Genomic DNA, 23700 nt, shown 5'->3' with positions numbered 1-23700 from the left:
TGTGTTTTTTGTGATATTTTATTCATGGTATTGTATATAATTCGCAATTATATTCCATTAAAAGAATGTGGGGTAAAATGTGGGTTTTCACCTCTTCTAAGACGTCTAGCCAGTGTGTGTGAAGAGTGTGCGAAGATGCTCTCTGACAGCTTCCTCTCATGAGAGCTCCTTCTACCAGCAGTGGTGTTGGTAAACAATTGCAGGGCTGCGCCTTTACCCAAAAAAATACCTTTAGATTGTGTTTACAGAGGATAGTACAGTATACAGTTCATAATAAAGGTTTTTATTTTTTTATTTGGCGGGTCAACAACAAATGTACGAGATGGCACGGTGGCGAGATGTTAACTACCTCGCTAGGTATACAGGAGGTTGTGGGTTTGATCTCGACCCTAACGCCTGCATGTTTGGAGTTTTGCATGTTCTCCCCGTGGTCGTGTACATTTTTATCCGGGTCCTCCGGTTTTCCACCTCCACATTTAGAATCAACGTGCGTTTGGAGTATTTTGGCCGCTATAAATTTCCACATTGATAAGCCATTTCGTTGGGCTATCATTCGTGATGGTCAGGTCGCTTGTGAAAAATGGCTATACAGCTCAGTGGGCCTTACCTGGTATTTTTTTCATATTTATGCGATCTAGCCCCCCCCCCCTCCAAAAAAACCCAACCTTTATTGTGGATATTGATCGTGAAAGCATACGTGTTAAACTGACAGTATATGAGTGTGGTGATGGTGTAAAGACTGAGGTTTGACGACCGCTTAGGGGCACTTTGGCATATTGCCTTATTTTAGTTTTTCAACACATCATTGGTAGTGAATCGATGCATTTTAAATCGAATTGTTCCCTATTTCATTGACAACGTTATCGTGAAACAGTTGGTAAACAGGAGCGATGTAAATAAGTGGACTTCGCGTATTGGGAATAAAGTTGACAACGTAGCTCCCAACTATGCAACAATAAAATGTGTACAGGCTTCATAATTTTTAGGAGTCACAAGGCACGGAATTAATTTACCTCGACTCCCTTCAATAATGCAAATCTTAGTATGAAAAATAAGAATAGGTATATTATTTTCTTTTAACCTATCTACGTGACTTTACCGAGTAACCCAAAGAATATGAATTCCTGCAGTCACGAAGGCTTTTAAGTCAAGATATAAGAATAGGTTTTACCCTTTCTGGCAATAAAACTGGTGTTAAGATGCTCAAACACGAAATAGATACCTTTTGCAAGTTCATTTCATTTTAATTTCATTTATTTGGTATAGCTCTGTGAGCCATTCGGCTCTTGAATCGGGTGCAACCGCAACAAACAAAAAGCATGAACAAGAAAACATCTTAAAGTGACTATGCGCAAACAGAAAAATCCAGTAAAAAAAACAGCAAAATGCTGCTGAAAGAGCCGGGGATGAGGGGAGGTAGTGTAGGCGTAAGAAAGAAGGCCTCTTTTATTAAGTAACTAAAATATATTGCTCATCCGTTTGAACATTAAAACTTTACTCACGCCAGCCTCTGTGGGGGGGAGGGAATTGGTGGTGAACGCAGAGGGGGAAAACCTCAGAAGGAATAAAGTCTGCATTGACCACACGTACTTGTGGTTAACATGCAAACTAGCATGCTCTCATAATTAATTCATGGGCATTGTCTTTGAAAGGTATTGGCCTATTAACGAAATAGTGAAGACAATTCTATTAAAAATGCATCGATTCACTACAACGTTATGTTGAAAATCTAAATGTATTTGAACAAGTACGTGTGGTTAATGCAGACTTGTGTTTTTGCAAAATGTATCCATTTGGTTTTTAGACATCTTAACACCTGTTTTATTGCCAGAAAGGGTAAAAGCTATTCTTATTTTTCATACTTTCATACTGGCAAAAACATACCTGTCAACCCCTTATTACGAACCAATTCAGACCTTATTGGTCACCCCGTGCCCCTTATAAATCTCAACGTTCATCATACAACGTCCCATCACAAGGAAGAAACACACAAATAGACAAAGAAATGTCCGTATTGAAACGGCTGTAACGCCGTATGGACATGAAAACTGAATTTCCCTGTACAAGAATATGGCGTAAACCGTATGTATTGACAGATATGCAAAAAAGTTCCCATGATAGTGAAATGCTTATTGTTTTTGGTGATTGTGGTGAATGTGGCGCCACAGGAGGATGCAAAGCTCACGCAAACATATTTAAGTTACAGCGAATTTCTAGCTCATTGTAATAAGTTTACGTGACCCGTACAGCAACTAGAGGCACTAACCTTTAATTTTTTTAAACACATTCCTGCGGAGGGAGCTGGTAGGAACGTTGGGTTACTCGGTCAATGGCCGGGCTCAACGGCGGCGTGGTGTATTCCGCAAATATGCCCGACTGTGAGGGCGGGCACAAGCCGGCGTGAGTAGGTTAAACGTTGAGTTTTATAAGGGCACCACGGGGTGACCAGCCTCTCCCCACCCAGCCCCACCCCTCCCAACACCCACCCAGCCCCACCCTCCCCACCCAGCTCCTCCCCTCTCCACCCAGCCCCACCCTCCCCACCCTCCCCTTCCCACCCAGCCCCTCCCCACCCTCCCCACCCAGCTCCTCCCCTCTCCACCCAGCCCCACCCTCCCCACCCTCCCCTTCCCACCCAGCCCCTCCCCACCCTGCCCTCTCCACCCAGCCCCACCCCTCCCATTTTTGGATGCACGACGGACGGACGGACACAATAATCCCCTGTGGGCTGGTGTAACCAGGAGGTTCCTAACAGTACTAATCGAATCTCGAATATCATTGCAACAATACATTGAATCGCAGTTGGAGTGAATGACAGCTGTCATCTTTACCACAGACAAAAGATTTAGGTATTGTGCAGTAAAACGGTGATGAAGTTCAAACGCGAAACCATCAGATCTCTGTACAAATGAATTCCTTCCATCCACACGTGGATAATAATTTCGAGTACATATTCATGCCATCCTTAAACTACTGGTGTGCTGAATTAGCAACATTGCACCTGCTGCAGGCTGTATGTATTAACATATATGGGGCCGTCCATAAATGACGTCACGCGATTTTTGACGAGTTTTGACCCCCCCCCTCCCCCGTCGTCACCCGGCGTCACAAAAATCAGACCCCCCCCCCTCAAATATGACGTCACAAAGCTCTGCCCCCCCCCCAAAAAATATATAAAACATGCTTCAAATCGCTTTAAACTATTGTCATTGTAGTGCGTATTTAATGTGGCGCTGCACTCTGATGTTGTAGGAGAAAACATTTATCAAAAAGTCTATTTAATTAAGTAGAACGTGTTGTCTAAAGTTGCGCATTTTGATGTGACGTCACATTTCTCACCCCCCTCCCCTCGTCACACAACGTCACAAATGTCTGACCCCCCCCCCCCGCCAGGTGCGTGACGTCATTTATGGACGGCCCCTAACATGTATCAACATGTCTGTATTATGCATGTTTAACATGTATGCACTAACACGTATGTTTAACATTCAGCCTGCAGCAGTTGCAATGTTGCTACACCGGCACAGCGGTGTGTTGGAGAGTAAACCTCCAACATTTTACAATTCGAGTCCGACGTTTCGCTAGTGATTGCAACCGCCTTCGACCGGCTTACAGTAAGGAACTAATTGGGACGTTTGGTTCACGTGACAAACCTTACTAATTGGCTGTGGTCGGGTGGTGTCGGGTTTAACGACACATTTATATTTATCAAGGCCGTAGCCATAGAGTCAACATTGGGGGGGGGGACCAAATCTTCCAGGGTGTCCGGGAGTCGCCCCCCCCCCCCTCCCCGAGAAAAAAAAATACATTTGAAAACAAATTTTCTGCCTAAAATATAAAAAAAAATTCACTAACACATAGGATGGACTTTTTATTTATTTTTTACAATGTCTAATAGTGTATTGTATTACATTGTTGTGTTTTTCTTTTTTACATGTTCTTGTTTCATTGTATGTAAAGGCAGAGATTAGGGATTAATAAAGTACAACCACAATCATATGAACAGAAATCTATTTTATAGCAATATATTGGGGGGGGGACATTTTGAGCATATTTGAATATTGTATTATGCATGTTTAACGGCCTTGATATTCATACCCCTTTATTACGGATAATATTGGTCGCGAAAACCTACGCGTTTAAAAAAAAAAATCTATGAAATGCATTTGAAATAAAAACACCCCTCGCCTAATCGTGAAAGTGGACGAGTCCACGCCGGCCAGCAAAGTGACAGGAAAATAGTTTCTCCCCCCCCCCCTGCCAGGGAGACCTACTTAGTACATCCCACAACCACGTGGAAAGGGAGTGGACAGTGGTGAACGAAACAACGGTGGACGGTGACGAACGATGGAGGCTCCTTCGGATCGCTCGCTCATGATGGACAACGTCCGGGTCCTTTTGCTGGACATCGAGGGCTGCACAACGCCCATCACTTTCGTGAAGGCGAGTCGGAGCGCCAAGCATGCTCGCCCGTTGTGTTTTTTTGACGCGCGGTTTCAACAACGCGGAACCCTAAGTATGAAGACCACCAACGCCGCTGTGGATGTTATAACCATCATCAACCTCGTGGAGCTTAAGCAATCGTGATGATGATTGGTGGTGGTGGTTGTTGATGCCGGACGTGATGTGGATGGGATGTGTGGCACGCGGCCGCCGTACGGACGAGCCGGGGGCCACGTACACGTGCTTGGAGTGGTACGTGCGAAATGTAATGTTTATTTTTTGGTGCTGCGGTTGAAGGCCATTCAATGCATGCTTTGGACCATGAAGTAAACAAAAACTGTGGTATGCTTTCCTTCAGGTGAGGGGAAATATAGCAAACCTACACGAACTCTTCGTCGCTAGCAGACCTTGGACATTGGCATTTAGCTCCTGAACATATAACCGTACGCAATAATATAACAGCACTCCTTAATTGATAATGCTTAGGATTGTAATAATTAACAGTGATTTGTTATTATATCTTGATCAAAACATTAAGAACGCGTATTATAAATCACAAACCCGCACTAACTGGTAAAGTATGGTCAAACATAACGACGTGGGAGGCCTCATCCAACAGTGGATTGACAATAGGATGTAAACTATGAAGTAATTATCTTCTCTCAATCAGGAATAAAAATGCAATTGTCACCACAGATCCTGGGTTTGAATGCGGATTCCAGCTTGATAAAAACCGGATTCTCAAGTCAAATGACGGCACTGATACAATGCTATTTCCATACGAAAGAAGAAGACTAAATGTGGTCTTGTCAATTTGGCCAGAGGTGGGATTCAAACGTTCAAAGCCTTTAAACGTGTTTCATTGTAGAATTGCCAAGTTCACATGCAAGGCAATTGTAAAAACTAACGTGGAAGTGCACCCTTCCAGTATCCTGATTAAAGAAGGCCTTCAAGACCATCACTTAAATTATTGCATTCGACCAATGCTTAAATAGTAGATCTACAGACCAATGGATTTGCATCGTACACGTAGACAATTGATGTACAATATTCCCTCATTCTTGGTTCTTTCGGTAAAGTCACGTAGAAGGGAAACAATAAAATATATAATTAGATATTTTTAATATTTTATTGTTTCCCTTCTACGTGACTTTACCGAACGAACCAAGAATATGAATCCATGCAGTCACGAAAGCTTTAAATCAAAATATTCCCTCGGTTAACACTGAAACCGGTGAACGTTTTTGTTGGGTTGACGTTTCGCCTCCAATAGGGACCCCATGGTTTCGACTGACGTTAACATTTTGATTCACGGTAACGTCCATAATACAGGTTTTTGTTGGACTAGATCGCGTAAAAAACATGTGTCGTTAAACCCACCACCACCCGACACAGCCTATTAGTAAGGTTTGTCACGTAAACAGAAAATGCTAATTCATTACTAGCGTGTTGGAGAACAAATCCACAACATTTAGAATCGGAGCACGACGTTTCGCCAGTAATTAACAACCAGCATCATCAGGCTGCAGCCAGATTTGCCAGATCAGTAACGAATTGGCATGTTCCGTTTACGTGACAAACCTTACTAATTGGCTGTCAGATGGTGGCGGTTTTAACCAAACATTTAAATATTTATTCGATAACCCCCCCCCCCCCCAAAATTAACCCTATGTTATGGATGATATTGGTCGCTAAAGCCCCCACTACGTGTTAAAGTCACGGTCACGTGTTTACGCTCTGCAACTGCGGTCGCCAATTTCGACCAATCCAAGCGCTCGTAGGTGGGGCTGAGCACGTCCTTAGCCAATCAGCGACGTCCATTTGTGAGCTTTGTTTATATTTTGATTTAAAGCTTTCGTGACTGCAGTAATTCATATTCTTAGTTTTTTCGGTAAAGTCACGTTGAAGGGAAACAACAAAATAATAAATATATAAAACAATAAAAAATTTCTCACGACGTTTCGACCATAACTCAAACGGTCATCTTCAGGTGTGTTGGTTTGCATAAATATGCAAACCAACACACCTAAATATGCAAAAACCAACACACCTAAAGATCACCGTTTGAGTTATGGTCGAAACGTCGTGAGAATTTTTTATTGTTTTATATATATTTTATTATTTTGTTGTTTCCCTTCAACGTGACTTTACCGAAAAAACTAAGAATAAGCTTTGTTTATGTTGAGTTTTCTGTTTTGGCAGCGAAAACAAGACGGCTGTCTTGCAGACTCGGCGATTTTTAGTTGTTACTTATTTTTCAACTTATAAGTGCATTCTGTTGACAGTTATTTCGGTCAGCAGTAGTTTTCGTGGAACGGATTAAAAACGTTAACCGAGGACTGACTTGAAACGGAAACTCGCAATGAGTCGACCTCGCGCTGGAAGTGTGCGGTGTGGTGTGTGTGCGGACATGGATGTGTCAGCACGTGTGTGTGTCAGCAGGTGTGTGTCAGCACGTGTGTGTGTGTGTGTCAGCACGTGTGTGTGTCAGCACGTGTGTGTGTCAGCACGTGTGTCAGCACGTGTGTGCCAGCACGTGTGTGCGTGTCAGTGGGGAGCGGTAGTGTAGCGGTTAGCGCGCTGCGCTATGAACCTGGCGACCCGGGTTAGATTCCCGCTCACGGCCAACACCAGTGACGATTATCTGAACCGGTCCCGGGCCTCCCCTAGGTCGACTCAGCCTCAAATGAGTACCTGGTGCGGTGTGTAAACATTGCCACTAGGGAGACAAAGGCGGTCGGGCGTGGTGCTGGCCACCCACCCCCTCGTGTGCCGTGCCGGCCTTCATAGGTGCTCGCTAACAGCACTTGCCCCTACAGTCTGTTAAGGCTATATGGGGGATCTTTGTTATCTTTGTGTGTCAGCACGTGTGTGTGTGTGGGGAGCGGTAGTGTAGCGGTTAACCCGGCCACCCGAGTTCGATTCCCGCTCACGGCAAACACCGTTGACGACCTTCTGAAACGGTTTTGCGCGCCCCTAGGTCGACTCGGCCTCAAATAAGTAAAGGGTAAGGTGTGTAAACATCGCCACTGGGGAGACAAAGGCGGCCGGGCGTGGCGCTAACCACTCAGTCTGTTAAGGCTACACGAGAGGTCGTTGAGTGTGTCTTTGTGCCCCGTGTGTGTGCAATTGTGGTGACTCCGTTACCTCTTCCGACTACGAGCTAGCATTAGGACTCAAGTGAAAATAAGTGTTTTTCTATTTATGTTACTTTTATGTTTTATTTACCATACAGTATTTTTTTACCGTGTTATATGCAAATGTATATTTCTTCTTAATTATGACGATGCTTCCCTTTTTGTTGAACCCTATAACACATTTCATAACAGTGATCGTATGGGCATTTAAATAGTGTGTTGTGTTTCGACTTACGAACTGTTCGACTTACGAACTGTTCGACTTACGAACTGTTCGACTTACGAACAGTTCGACTTATGAACAGTTCGACTTACGAACAGTTCGACTTACGAACAGTTCGACTTGCGAACGGATCTCAGGAACGAATCAGATTCGTTACCCGAGGACTGCCCATAATCGGAAATCCAGTCAATGGCAAATATAGCAAATGTCCTTGCAGCTGCCATATTCCCATATTTGCCACTTAAATATTGAAATACCTCATGGAATATAAATGTAGGTCATTTATATAGTAAACCAATAATTACATGGTTTTTCATGAAACTCCTACCACCCTAGCCTATTTCAGGGAAAAGTTTGTGTGTGAAGATGACAATGTCTGTAATTAAACATAGGTCACGTGTGTGTTTGCAGGATGTGCTGTTTCCATACATAAAGGAGCATGTGCACGACTACCTGACAGAACACTGGGAGGAAGAAGAATGCCAGGCTGATGTGCAACTGCTAAGACAACAGGTAGCAACATCGCATGCACAGTAGGTTTCAAATCATGAGGTCCTGAGCTCAAATACCTGCCACGGTCAATTCTGTTAATCGTCCCTCAGAGATAAGTAAAATGAGTAAGAGCAAGGCTGCACAACTTCGTTTTCAGAATCAGAAGTTGTTTCTCGATATGGAGCCCATTGAGCTAAGAGGCTCCTTTTTCAAGTGCGGCTTAGTCGGCGGACAACGTCAAAGCATTCCACAATTATAGATTATAAAAAAAAAACTTAATAGAAGTCTTGGAAAGCCAGTGGTGATTGTGGCTGTGCTGTAGAGCCACTTTCCATGCCCTGAGAACATTCTATTTCTACTTAACCGCTCATGGTAATAAGTGTTGAATACCCGCTTGAGCATGTGAACACAGAGGGCCCGGATTGCATGTTGACAAAATTACCAAAATGAAAAAAAACATACAAAACGTAACAATGTCAACACATGAATGAATTAGTTTGACATTTTTACTTCACTATACCGCTAAAATTGTCAGGTTGATCCTGTTCTAAAAAATGCTTTGATTAAAATGCACTTCGACAGCAGTCTATAAACAATATATTTCTCTGCACATTACACTCGTATATTATGGTTTTAGTGTGACCAGTGATTGCTTCGTGAAATGATAAAACCTCGACTGTCATAACAAATTTGGGCTGGAGCTTAAATATACAAGGGGGTCCCCGATATACGTCGGGGTTAACGAAACGATGTATAACGGGGACTTTCCCCCAAGAGGAATACTTGTTAATAGGGGGAGAGATAGGAGTGTAAACATTGCCTATGCGATGCAAAGCGGGGGCAATTTCTCCCGTAAGAAACAATGGAATAAGGTAGGGAAATGTTGTCTTTCATGCCGAGCAACCAAAATACATACTTTACATGCAAAATGCGTACTTTACATGGATGTACAGCACAATGTACACATTTATAACCAATTCTAAGTTCAAGAACCTTTAAACGGCATTTATACTTATCAAACATTTAATTTAAATTATAAGTCTTTAAAAGCAACCCAGTACACTTTAAAACTTGTTTTAATAGAATATGTATTTTTGTGACATTTTATTTTAAAGCACAGCATCATAAACATAATTTTTGTAAAAAATTTACGTTACATATATTTATTATGATCTTTAGTAGTGAATGAGTTGTGTTGAAGGGTTGCGACGATGGGACTGAGAAGATGGCGAGTTGTACAGTACTTCTACACCCCCCCCCCTAGAGCTGAGTTCAGCCGAGCAGAGTCAAAAACGATAATCGTCACTGGTGTTGGCCATGAGCGGGAATCGAAGTAGGGTCACCGGGCTCGTAGCGTAGTGTGCTAACCGCTACACACCCACGCACAATGTTATCAACTCAGCTCAGCTTGAACTGAGTTCAAAACGACCTATATGCGGAGAAATTAAAAAATTGTGTTCATCAAAAAGTCGGCGACGTGAGTACAAAACAACGTATATCAAGACGACTTATATTGGGGGACCCCCTGTACCACCATTCAGGAAACAGCTGACGGGCAGCGGCTGCTTTTCCTGATTTCAGGCGGAGGCTGACACGCAGCTTCCGGGCGCCGTGGCCATTCCATCTGATGGCACGGCGAAGCAGGCGGTACTGGATGCCGCCGTAGCAAGCGTGCTCTGGCAGATGGCGGCTGACCGAAAGACTACAGCTCTCAAGCAGCTGCAGGGACACATGTGGCGGGCTGCGTACGCCTGCGGGGAGGTGAAGGGAGAGTAAGCATCTCCTCGCCGCAGCCCACCGATTGTTTTTCGCGTTGTGCCGTGCGTTTGATATGACGTTCGACATTTTGCTCCACGTGCTGGGCGCTTGTCCAGCACCTTGGAGCGAAATAGTCGGGACATCGTGACGATAAAAATGCGGTACAACCTGAAAAACGCATCGGAGAAAAATATACAGCACAACCGCCAAAAGCTACGTAGTAGTGTCTTGTGTCGCTGCTTGCAATAGAAGGGCTTTGTCATATCTTTGTGCAGTCATCATACTCTTACTTGTAGCTCTGCTGCCCCCTCTTGTCTGGAACAACCCGCTGCATTCAGCATGAAATTCCTTTCCCCTTGCCGATTCTCTCACCATGTTCAAGTCCAGGGTCGAGACTTTTCTCTTCTCCTCTGCCTATAACTGTCTATCCCCATGAGCTGTTTTGACACCTTTCCATGCTGTTGTTGCCTACTCTAGAGCCCTCCAGACCCTCTGCATGGTCGCCTATTTGTACGGTGTCTTGAGATACATTTATTTGCTTTATACTAATCTATCTGACACATGGGTTCGTGGCAAAAATGTTCAGTGCACCGTGCAATAAATACACATTGTATTAGAAATGTTGCGATGTCACTCCATGGAGTTGCGTTGTTGCTGCAGGGTGTATGCCGACGTTGTGCCGGCTCTGCGAGCGTGGAGGGCAGCCGGGAAGCGTGTCTACATCTACTCGTCAGGCAGCGTGGAGGCGCAAAAGCTTCTGTTTGGCCACACAACAGACGGAAGTATCTTGGAGGTAGGGATTAAGTTGGCTGAGCGAGGCACCAACAATCGAGCAGCCGGGACTGAGGCCGGCGATAGTAAACGTTTCAAAATATGCTGCTGTCAGCAGAGCTAGTGCATTGACTTGGCCAGAGTTTTGACCATCCTTGTACAGAAAATGCCCTGCAGCTGTGAAAGTAGGCAAGTATGTCACCATTATACCATTGCTGCTTTCGACTTCCGGAGCTGTGTACAAACTGGACTACGTGTGACCAAAATAGGATCATTTAACTCTCCTCACATTTTCTTACTTTTCGCTTGGTTTTGTCTGGTACTCAAAACTAAGAACTAAAACGTGCTGGGAATAGTTACCCGATAAAATGGTCCCATCAAGCAGATTGGGCTGTCTCCCAGGACACGAATTGACATGTGAGCCTGCGTGTGTATTGTGGTGCAGCTTCTTGACGGTTACTTTGACACCAAAATCGGCACAAAAGTGGAGGCGGCGAGTTACAAGCAGATCTCGGCTGCCGTTGGCTGCCCAGCGAGCAGCATCCTCTTTCTTACGGACATCACCAAAGGTTTGTTATGCTTTGAGTCGGATGTCTGCCGAGTAGCGCACACAATAAACACATGATGTTTTTCCACATCCAACTGCGTAGCCGCATATGAGTGAATTCAAACAGCATACGTATAGTGAATTTTGGCTAGAAATAGGTTCACCGCATATATGCAACACCGCACAAACCAAATCCACATTAAGTGAGGGAAACCTATATAGTGGTTCATTCGTGAGCACTCCCACTAAGTCTGCAACATCATACACGCCCAGAGAAATGGCCATAATAATACTTACTAATAACTTTATTCAAGCTAATAGCATCCCATAATGATGTACATTAATTATACCTAAGGACCAAAGCCCATATACAACCACTACCAATCAAAATCAACAAACATAAAGGAATGGCACCAAAAGAAAAAGCACAAACAACAAAAAAGTTATCACAATAAAATTAATTATGGTAGTCCATGAGGTCACATCCCAGACCATAATCCCAAATTCACAAAGCTGCACACAGGACTTGCAATCCAGAAGTCACCAGTTAAATCTCAAGACCTGCTGGCAGTTGAAACAATAGTGTTTCTTAAACCCCTCGACTTTTTGTCCACCCAGCAATATAAATTGTTACACCACAGTTATTCGATTGGCAGGTAGCATATGGTGGGGTATAGTTTGGCTACTCCCACTCCTTCCAAGACACCTGGCCAGCGTGAAAGAGTTGGCCAAAATACCCTCCAGAGGGGCTCACTAGAGCTCCCTTGTGGTGAAGGCCCTTGTGCCAGCATTGGCGCAAATAAGTAATTGCAGCCCTGCACTTTAACCTTTTATACAGGATGTATTTTCTGTATTACAACACCATGCTGAAACCGTGAATGGTGAAATCGTTCCGGTTAGCCCTTGCATTTGTACATACACGGCCCGTTTGTCAATCTGCTGCCGAAGAGAGTTCCTCGTTTGCCCATGCCATACGGGTCTTTGTTTTTTTTAACCTTGCTGGTTTATTTGTTTTGGTAAAGGCCGGCAGCGGTATATGTGGCAGCATAGCACAGTACAATACCGTACAATACAATCGTACCTCCGATTAGCAAAGTTGGCTACATATGGTGCGAAAGAAGTTCAACATACATACATGTACAGTAGTCTCTCGGTTAACGTTTTTAATCCGTTCCACAAAAATTACTGTTAACCGAAATAACTCTTAATAGAATTAAATTATAAGTCACAAAATAAGTGAAAATCACTGAGTCTGCAAGAGAGTTGTTTCCACTGCCAAAACAGAAAACGCAATGTAAATAAAGCCAGTCGAGTTCTAAATGCTCATAAATGGACATCGGTGATTGACTGAGGCATGCTCAGCCCACTTACGAGCACTCTGATTGGCCGAAATTAGCGCCCGCGTGGAGAACGTAAACGTACCGTGAATCAGAATGTTAACGTTAGTCAAAACCATTGGGTTTTATGGGAGGCGAAACGTTAACTGAAAAACCATTAACCGATGTTACTGTTTACCAGAGGAACGACTATAATAGGTTTCTGTGGGTTAGATCGCGTAAATATATAAATGTATCGTTAAAAGACTTCTCCACAAATCTGTCTGTCGCCTGATGAAGCTAGTTGTAATTACTGGCAAATGGCTCTCCAACACACCGGTGTGCTGTACTAGTGACGAATTGGCATGTTCTGTTTACGTGACAACCCTTACTAGTTGGCTGTGTCGGGTGGTGGCGGGTTTTAACGACACATTTACGCGATCTAACCCAAAAAAAACGTCTTATGGATATTGATCGCGAAAGCCTACGTGTTAAACCGAGGGACTACTGTACATCAAATGTTGCTGTATTGCCCTCTGGTGGCCACACTGTCCCGGAGCAGCTTGTATGCCATTAACGCTGAAGTTCCTAAGTTATATTTGTTATAAGATACATTATAATGGCACATTTTTGACTCGGCGGTGTAGGTGAATATGTGAAAAGATCAGCTGTGAGAACGTCAATAGAAGATCAGTTATACACCACCGTACGCACAAGTTACTGAACAATAATTTAATCCAAACTGCTCTTTGAATGCATTACTTTACGTGAAACGGTCAGAATTTTGAACAGCTATGTGATATGAAGAGGGGTCATTGCCAGAAACCTTGTCTGTTATATAGTATGTATATGTTTCATTTGAATGCGACGATGTTTTCTTTTTTTAATTTACAGAAAATTACAGTTACACCTCTGCATAAATGCCACTCTGGGGGATGGGGGGGTATTGTGAGGGGTTAATTGGTCAGGACAGATATGCAATGTCGAACTGTGTCACGATACAAAACCTTTTTCCATTCTTGCGTTTCAGAAGCGGCTGCGGCTGAGGAGGCAGGCATACGAGCCATGGTGGTGGAGAGACCGGGCAACACGGAGCTTACCACTGACGAGAGGAAGCGATTTCAGACCACAAGCACATTTTCCCTTTTGCACTGAAGTGATGCATGCCTTGGATTGAAAAATGCTGTTGTGACCCCCACCCAAACCCCAAATACTGTGATGTTTAACTGTACAGATCAAACTTGATGCACATAACTATTTGGTGCTTTTGTACGTTGTAATTTACAAAGCCTGAGCAATTGTTTGTTTCCTTAATTTTTTATTAAATTTAGTTACGTGTGAACATTTGAACCTTATGGTGGTACCCCGGGTTCGCATAGTACCCCGGCTTTCGTATAATGTCCGTGACGCAGTCATTTTTAGTCTATTGATGGTCGGCGATGCGGCAAACGACTCATCTCGACGAGCTGTACTCACGATGCACCACCACGGTGTGTACCGCGAGCGTTCAGGGTTTCGGCGCAATCGTCCTCGCTCCGTTTCGACATGACGGAGTAGCACCGGTTTCGGATTGATTGGTACCCCAGTCGCGGAGTGAAGTACACCCCTGGACAAAAATAGTGTCCCAGAAATAAAATATTTAATTGTCTCGGCCATTTTTTTCATATTATTTGGTACCCCGGGGTACCGCTATAAGGGTCATTTGTGCGTTACCCCGCCGTGCATATGGGTTTTCGCCGATTGCTTTGGTGTTCTCACACAAAACCAAACGCTTTGGTGAAAGGCGTAGCCCTTGAAAATTCTAGCTCATGCTACTGCTGGTGGGCCTCCGCTAAAAGAAGCTCTTAATGCACCCCACTGGAGGGTATTGTGCTACTCTCGTAGACTGTCAGATGTCATGGAAGTGGTGGGAGTACAATACTCATACTTTAACCCCATCACTCGTGACCAGCAGATTGACTTGATGTCCTGTACCCATTTGTGGTGCTGGGTGGACAAGAGGCTTGAGGTTTTAAGAAACAATAAAATAATAAAAAATATAAAACAATAAAATGCTCACGACGTTTCGACTGCAACACAAGCAATCATCATCAGGTGTGAAAACCACCACGAGAAAATTTGAAAAATGTGGCGGTTTTTTAACGTTAGCACCACGGAGAGCGATTTGAGAGTTCGTTCAGATGGACGAGTCCATCTATGTTCGGAAAAGGGGGGAGACGAAAAATAATGGATGTGGTCTGAAAGCCACCGTAAGCGTGAACAATCAAGACCCGAAATGGTTTATCAAATCCTTCCAATAATTTCTGTTTGTGTTTCTCCCTTATGATGGGACTTTCCAGGATGAACGTTGAGATTTATAAGGGCACGGAGTAACCAATAAGGTCTCAATTAGTTTGTAATAAGGTAGGGAAACTGAAAATGGGTCGACACCAATGCAAAACAAAAACATCGCGAAAGGAACTCGGAAAACTGCTTCCACAACAGCGCTTGCAACAGTGTTGTTATTGTGGTCTCTTAATGCCACAGAAGCAGCTTATGATTAAGTTTGTGTGGGGAGCGGTAGTATAGTTCGCGCGCTGCGCTACGAAACCCGATTCCCGCTTACGGCCAACATCGGCGGCATTTGAACCGGTCCCTGGGCCTCGCCTAGGTCGACTCGGCCTCAAATGAGTAGCTGGCGCGGTGTGTAAACATCGCCACTTGGGAAGACAAAGGCGGCCGGGCGTGGTGCTGGCCACCCACCCCCTCGTGCCCGTGCCGGCCTTCATTGGTGCCGCCACTCGCCCCAACAGCACTTCTTCAAAACAATTGTTTTATATTTTTATTATTTTACCTTTCGGTAAAGTCACGTAGAAGGGAAACGATAAAATAATATTTCGGTAAAGTCACGTAGAAGGGAAATGATAAAATAATAAAAATATTAAACAATTGTTTTATATTTTTATTATTTTACCTTTCGGTAAAGTCACGTAGAAGGGAAACGATAAAATATTATTTCGGTAAAGTCACGTAGAAGGGAAATGATAAAATAATTAAAATATAAAACAATTGTTTTATATTTTTATTATTTTACAATTGTTTTATATTTTTATTATTTTACCTTTTGGTAAAGTCACGTAGAAGGGAAACAATTGTTTTATATTTTTCGACTGTAGGGATTCAATATTTTATTATTTCCCTTCCACGTGGTAGTGACTTTACCGAAAGAACCAAGAAGATGAATTTTTGCAGTGACGAAAGCTTTAAATAGAAATCCAACAGCCCTTGTTAAGGGGCTGTGTGTGTGTGTGACACACACGCGCATGTTGCAAGGCGTGTCTATCTTGTTTATATATCTAACTTGCTTTAACTAGGACCCTGTTTAAAATCGGCAATCACCTGACGGCCTGGGAGCCAGAAAAACAACCTCAGCGATCGCGTCTCCTCCTCTTCCTCCCCCTCTTCTTCTTCCTCCTCGCGTCTCCTACCTCGTTCGTTCACCTGGAGGGGTTTCATCTTTCGACGAGAAGATGTGGCCCGTGCCTCGTTACCGCGGTCTACAAGCGCCTGAGACGAGGACGACGATGTTGATGTTGTTGATGTTGTTAGCGATGGTGACGATGTGCCGAGCCTGCAGTTACGAGGTGAGCCTTACAATCAATAGGCGCAGTCTGTTGTAGACTGTACAGGGTGGTCCAGATGTCTTGTGACACCGCCTCTCTCCCCTCCACCATTTAGTTATCTAAAACTTAATATATTTAAAGTTAATGTTTGTTTTAAAATATAGAAAGGAATCCGCGTCGGAGAGAGAGAAGAGAAAACATTTTTCGGAGGGGTCACTAGACATCTGGACCACCCTGTATAGTTTACTGTACTGTAGCCGGTGTGTATTGAAGAGAGCAGAAGAGAGTGGTTTTATCTTGTTGTTTGGCGAAAGTCTCTCTTGAAAGCGTGTTCTTTAGTGTACCGTCAGTGTTTTTATAATTACTGATTATTATTTTTTTACATATCGTTCGCGCTGTTTTGAGCGTTAACTTCACACAAGGCCTAGTGTTGGATGCAATCATCTCGCGGCTTAGAAGGCCACAAACATCTCCTACTGCCGCGTTTGCCGATTCTCAAACTTCACACAGAACACACACACCCCCCTTCCACGAGGGATTTGTCAATCCACTGCTGATTGAAAGCCCACTTCTCATCAGCTGTGCCAGTCATACGTGACCGTGTTGGGGGTGGATATGCGTTTGACCATACTTCACCACTCTGGGAAGTCACTTCGGGCTGGGTAACAAAGGAGTGGGCGCAAGGAACGGGTTTTTAAATATCACTCGCCACCGATGTTAGCCCTGGGTCACCGAAAGGGTCTCGTGTGTGTGGACCGGTTCTGAACTGCAGGGACGCTAACCACTGCGCCACCGCTCCCCCCCCCGATCCACGAAATCTGTACAGGTAGTCCCCGACTTACGACGGGGTTGCGTTACGTCGAACCCATCGTAAGTCGAAAATCTGAAGTCGGGGGACTACCTGTATATTGTTGTTACAGGAATCGTACTGGGCTTTTTTGTAATTCGTTAGTTGTGGTTACTACCATCGTCTTCACCGGTACCCATCATCAGTACCGGTACCGTAATCAGTACCGGTGCCATCATCAGTGCCGATACCATCATCAGCACCGATACCATCATCAGTGCCGGTGCCATCATCAGTACCGGTGCCATCATCAGTACCGGTACCATCATCATACACACACCATCATCAGTACCGGTACCATCATCATACACAAACCATCATCAGTACCTGTACCATCATCAGTACCAGTACCATCATCAGTACCAGTACCATCATCAGTACCGGTACCAGCATCATGCACAAACCATCATCAGTACCGGTACCATCATCAGTACCGGTACCATCATCAGTACCAGTATCATCATCAGTACCGGTACCAGCATCGTACACAAACCATCATCAGTACCGGTACCACCATCAGTACCGGTACCAGCATCATGCACAAACCATCATCAGTACCGGTACCAGCATCATGCACAAACCATCATCAGTACCGGTACCATCATCAGTACCGGTACCATCATCAGTACCAGTATCATCAGTACCGGTACCAGCATCGTACACAAACCATCATCAGTACCGGTACTAGCATCGTACACAAACATCACCGTCAACATCACAGCCGGTCCACAACACAGGTTTTTTTTGTTAGGGTTAGATCGTGTAAATATATAAATGTGTCGTTAAACCCGTCACCACCTGACAGCCAACTAGTAAGGGTTGTCATGTAAACAGAACATGCCAATTTGTTATTACTACGGCACACCGGTGTGTTGGAGAGCCAAGCCACAACATGTACACATTTACAACTTACAAATGTAAATGTATTAGTGTTGAAAAATGCATACTGCAGTTCCTCTTGCAAAACTTTCATTTTGAGAAAAATCTAGGTTATTTCCCTGACATCCCTGCCCTGACATGTATGTATAACTTCTTTTGCACCGTACGTAGCCACCCGTGCTAAGCACAATCAGGGGTGCGGGAAAGGTTATTCCCTTGAATTGAGAACCAGACCGTTGTTTTGGCAGAGACTTCTGTCAATAAACCTACACCATGACTCCCAATCATAAACCCCAACCATTATCCTTACTCTTTGGTTCTCTCTTTGGTTCTTTCGATAAAGTCACGTAGGTATATTTCTACCTACGTGACTTTGCAGAAAGAGCCAAAGAGTATGGATTCCTGCAGTCACGAAAGCTTCAAATCAACATTATCCTTACCTCCAATTCTTAAGCCTATATTATATCCCCCTTAATCCCAAACCCCCACCTCTTTAACTATAAATCCTAACCCGCAACTCCTTAATTCGCACCCGAGGAACAGACCTCAACAAAACTACAACAACTTCAAAACAACTTGTTGCGAGTTGTCCTGGGCATTCTGCACAGTCACGTGGCTGCGCTAAAAACCTTGCACTGGCTCCCCATCAAAGAGGCCCCACGGTGGCGAGATGTTAACTACCTCGCCTGGTATGCAAGCAGGTCGTGGGTTCTATCCTTACGCCTCTATATTTGGGGTTTTCATGTTCTCCCCGTGGTCACGTGGATTTTTATCGTGGTCCTTCAATCTTCCCCTCCACATTTAGAAACATGCATTGAGAATATTTGGTATAAATGTCCACACGAGAGGCCACTTTATTGAGCTATGCTTTGCGACCAGGTCGCTTCTGAAAAAGAGTCTTAGCTGGTAAAAAAAAGTTTAGTTTAAACCAAGCAATCAGCACAAAGTCACTCTCCTGTGCCATTGAACTCATTTTTTTTATTTCTCCCGCCATACCTCTCCACCCTTGTCACTTCAATGACCCCAGAAAACCACTGCATTCTACATCGCAGAGTAAATGTAATAACTTGCTCATCGTACCCAGAACCAGGACTGTCTTTGTCGAGCGGAGATTCTCCATTATTGCACTAGCTGTCTGGAAGTCTCTCCCACTGCACATATGTAGAATCCAAGCACAATCCACCTTCAAGCAACAGCTTCCTATAGGGTTTTTCCCCTTTTTTCTGGCAACAAAACTGAAACCTTTTTACAAGGATTCATGTGTGCATTAACCACAATACTTGTGGTCAAAATGCAAAACCATATTATATTTTGGTACTGGCAAAGGAGGTCTAATGACAGCAGCTCTTTCCTGTTCAGGTGAAAAATAACTTTACAGCTTTTCGGATTCTTCCAGTATAATTAAATATTCTGATTCTGATGCTTAGGAAGGACTTTGAGCTCTAACTCCCATGCCTCCTGAGTTCTCGACCGACCATTGCATCTGATTCGCGAAATGTGTGTGCGTTTATACATTGTGTTCATTATTATTATTAATCCTACACAAAATATAGCAGTGGCATTCTTTAATACTATAATTCATCAATTGAAAGTTAACGAAGTTGGAAATAGAAACGACCCACTAACAGTTAAGCACAACCCAAGGGAGGCCTGCAATTCTTGGACACATCTGGACTTTTAATGGCAAAAAATCGAAGATATTAGTTGCCAGACTCAAGATTATTTCCCCACACCTGCAAGGATATTACTGAAGTCACTTTTTTCACAATGATAAGTCATTCCAAACAAGGACCTCCCAACTCGAATACTCGTCAAACCCCACCAATGGTCCGAATGTGCAAGTTTACCAATCCTGACAGCTCAAATGTAAGATGAAAGTCGGTGACTTTGCATGCATCTTTGGTGGAGTGCGCAAGCACTGGAGTTTCAAAAGGCCAGAGTTAAGAAATCCTGGATCTTAGTGTAATCGGCTGATCAGTTACAAATTAAAGTCGTCGCTTGCAAAATCGTGTGGCTTTGAAGCTGCCATTTGGCCCTCACTCGTGATGATAATAAAGTTAGCTGTTGTGTAGTTTTTGCCACTGAAGTCATGCGGGCTGGCATGTGATCAACAGTCCACGGGCAAGAATAGAAATCGGGTACCAGTTGAGGTGGAATTATTTTGACAAATACCACTTACATTTATAACAATGCCAGTGTTTTATCCAGGAAAGTTTCCCATAGTCTCAAGACTCTTTTTTTTAAGAGAACCCTGCGTTGTGGTGTTTGACCAGTGAATGTTTAATGTATGGGAGGAAACTGGAGTACTCTGGATGACACCCAGCATTTCTATATCTTGACTACCTCAGTTCCACCCTACAACACCTGGCAAGTCCTGGTGGTCACCCGTCCATGTACCAACCAGGTTTAACTGTGCTTGGCTTCCGAGATCTGGCAAGATCGGGTACATTTACAGTGATTTTAGTATCTGGTAAACCAAAGTGAATTACAGGCAGACCTCGCTTAACGCTCAAGATGCGTTCTTGGAGAAGTGAGCGAGAATCGAATCGGTGCTGAAAGCGGTCATTATACCATTGTCTATACGGGGATGCGTTTCCGACAGCGTTATTTCTTTTGTATGAGCAATAAATGAGGGCTTCATTGGGGTATAGGTTTAGTGCTAATAATAATAATACAAATGGTCAACATTATTTCATGAATAAAAAATAATTTATTATTATAATATCGGTAAGCATTACGCACTATATTCACGAGTGGATTCTACTGTACTCCTACATGGCAGCGGTGAGAGACGAGGTTGTAGGAGCTTCTGAGTTCCCAGTTCGAGTCATTCTCTAAGAAGAACTGCAGGACTTCCGTGATCTTATTGATGCCCTCAGTCTTAAATCTGTGGTGAGGTTTTTTTTAGGCTGAGCCTGAGACTCTCTCCTGGTCTCGTGAGTTCTCACCTGGCTAACATTGGGAAAAAATCGATACTAATGTTTTTTTTAATCGTGACACGAATTGTGATAATCCCGTCGTGTGGGGTGGGATCTGGTTGGCTCCAAGTATGTCGTTGTAATTGGCTGAGAGAATTTTGGCGGCGAGTAAGTTTCCTCGGCCAGCGTTGCGTGCTCTCACTTGTAAGTGCTTTGTATACGTTTCAATTTTTCTTCATTTTTTGTTGTAAAAATGTCCACGACAAGGAGTGCTATAACGAATGGGCTTTCTCCTTGGTGGCACTAAACGAGGTCTGCCTGTATTTATTGTTTAATGTCTGTTTCTACCGATTGAGGTGTGTGAGTAGAGTACTATTACTCCAACACACCAGTGGGCTGAAGTAGTAACTAATTGGCACGTTTTGTTTAAGTGACAAACCTTACTGGTTGGCTGTGTCGGGTGGTGGGGAGTTAACGACACATGCATACTCATGCGATCTAACCCAAGAAAACCTTTTATGACTAAGTGCACGTGTGCTGGGTGTCGTGTGTCTGCGTGCGAGCAGAATTGTCCCACGTCCCATCCAGATATGATCAACGTTCACTTCGTTCCACACACGCATGATGACGTGGGGTGGCTCAAAACCGTCGACGAGTACTACTATGGAGGTGCGTGCCGCTTATATTGTTTTACTGATATTTATATTAATATTTGCCAATTGACGTACAAACTCATGTCGCAGGAGAGGGACGAGGAACCTTTTTATTACTGAGGGCTGAAAATAAATGTAAAATAGACTGGCAGGCCACACATTAATGTACCCTTCTGTCACAGCAAGAAACCTTTGCATTGACGTAGGTGGCTGAGCTTGCAAAAATTCGAAAAACTGTTTTGCAAATTTTAAAACATTCCCCCTCTAATATGTGATTTGCGTGGAAAATGTATTTGCAATGATGGAAATATATTGTTTGTGGGCCATTTCACAGTGGTAGGGTTCAAGTTGTCACAGGGCCTTATGAAATGAAGTCGGGTCAGATATGATCCATGGGTCAGAGATTCACCACCCTTGTAAGGTATAAAAATGTCCTATGGGAACCCTTCTCAGCAGAGAATCACATCGCGATGGGTAACAGTCCCTGAAGATTATTTTATTCATGGACGGTGGGCAATCTTCTGGCAAGTGTGATGTTTACGCACCTCCGATGAGCACGGTTGGCTACATACGGTACGAAGGAAGTTCAACATACATACATTACGTAGCTGTTGTGATTACTAGGCGTCTCCTGTGTGTGTCCGGACTGCAGAAAAAAACGACATCCAGCACGCGGGGGTCCAGTACATCTTGGATTCGGTGATTCCTGCGTTGGAACAGAACCCGTCCCGTCGCTTTATCTATGTGGAGATGGCCTTCCTGAAGCGCTGGTGGAAACAGCAGGGAGAAGCCATGCGGCGGCGTGTGCGTGCACTTATATCGCAAGGTGTGCTAGCAGTGACTGGCTTGGTCACTATAAAACCACCAACAGTGATACTCCTCTAACCCACAGCTCTGTTCCCCTCCAACAACTCCGGTTAGTTGTGGTCCCAATGGAGCTGCAAAATATCCTATCATTTGCAGTTGCATTTTTTTCTATTGTTTGCATTTTTTGATGGATAAGTCACCCAGAAGCGGTCTTCTGAAATCTTGAGATGAAATATCAATTTGGAACTCGTGCAGTGCAGTGCATCACCGGTATTATAGAATAGCACATTAGATATATTACTTATAAGATCCTTTCAAGTGACCAGGGCACTGCACGTACCTACACATCTTGTAGAGAAACATTCATGGCATGAAAGATTGACTGATATTTTGATGAATTCTCATCGCTGAGCTGGATTTTTTTGCTAAATTCGGTGAAAACTACATTTTATAAAGTTGAGTTTTTTAGTTTAATCGCTGCTGACTGGGATGAGAACCTGGTTTAATCACAGGGGGTCAAAGCCTGGATTTGAACCCACGAACTCAGGGCTACTGGTGCGGTGACCCCTGAGCTACCTGGCCACCTCATGGAGGTCACTCCACCTGGCCACCTCATGGAGGTCACTTGTTAAATGGGGGGGACTCTGTGGGCTCGGTGCCGTGTGTTTTATACACGGAGCCACCAGTGCACGAGGACTTTGCAACGTGTTAAAATGCCGTCCGGATTGCAGGACGCTTGGAGATCATCAACGGCGGCTGGTGCATGAACGACGAGGCGACGACACACTACAATGGCATCATTGACCAGATGACCCTGGGGCTGCGCTTCGTGAGCGATGAGTTCGGGGGCTGCGCCCGTCCGCGTGTCGCCTGGCACATCGACCCGTTCGGTCATTCGCGCGAGCAGGCATCCCTCTTCGCGCAGGTGGTGGCGGCTTCCCGAGCACCTCTCGTGCAACACTGAACTTGCTTTAAAATACAATGTTCCGTGTCCGACCGTCGTTTACCCACCATGACCAGTTAACCCCCGACGCCCAGCGCAGTACATGTGCATTTGCATAACTGGCATTTTCTTAAAGACATTCCCAAGTCAGATTTTTTTCACGTACAAGCTTAATATTGTTCCCTACATATATTTTTAATGCACAGTAGAGCATACTCCGTGTGTTTTAAAGCAGCTGGTGCTTTAGTTCTGTCCAGTAACCTATTTGTGCATTTTGGTGTTACTGTTGTTTTCTTCTCGTATCTGACCTTTTCAGATATACCCTTAAACCTGAGTCCCGAGCGAGTTAGATGTGACATTGTAC

The 23700-nt window shown here is 44.1% G+C and overlaps 1 protein-coding gene across 2 annotated transcripts in view; it reads left to right on the top strand.

Moving 5' to 3' along the window:
* The first annotated feature begins 4268 nt into the window (after positions 1 to 4268).
* MAN2B1 (mannosidase alpha class 2B member 1) overlaps positions 4269 to 23700 on the top strand; it is a 43210-nt gene continuing 23778 nt past the window's right edge. Inside the window, exons 1-7 of one of the 2 annotated variants that reach the window (XR_012946517.1) lie at positions 4269 to 4443; positions 8215 to 8316; positions 9877 to 10067; positions 10714 to 10846; positions 11270 to 11393; positions 13718 to 16310; positions 21500 to 21602. Coding sequence is in view for 1 of the 2 variants with exons in the window: in XM_032969089.2 (XP_032824980.2) it covers positions 16197 to 16310; positions 21500 to 21602; positions 22239 to 22412; positions 23125 to 23318 (585 nt within the window). In the remaining variant the exon portion in view is untranslated. Of the gene's footprint in view, positions 4444 to 8214; positions 8317 to 9876; positions 10068 to 10713; positions 10847 to 11269; positions 11394 to 13717; positions 16311 to 21499; positions 21603 to 22238; positions 22413 to 23124; positions 23319 to 23700 lie in introns of those variants that run through there. The other variant, XM_032969089.2, reaches the window with a different exon arrangement.

Source organism: Petromyzon marinus, chromosome 41 (assembly GCF_048934315.1).
Source record: "Petromyzon marinus isolate PM22_M1 ecotype Great Lakes invasive population chromosome 41, UKy_Petmar_22M1.pri1.0, whole genome shotgun sequence".
NCBI classification, from domain to species: Eukaryota; Metazoa; Chordata; class Hyperoartia; order Petromyzontiformes; family Petromyzontidae; genus Petromyzon; species Petromyzon marinus.
Note: the sequence above shows the minus strand (reverse complement) of the source record. Positions and strands in the feature narration are given on the sequence as shown.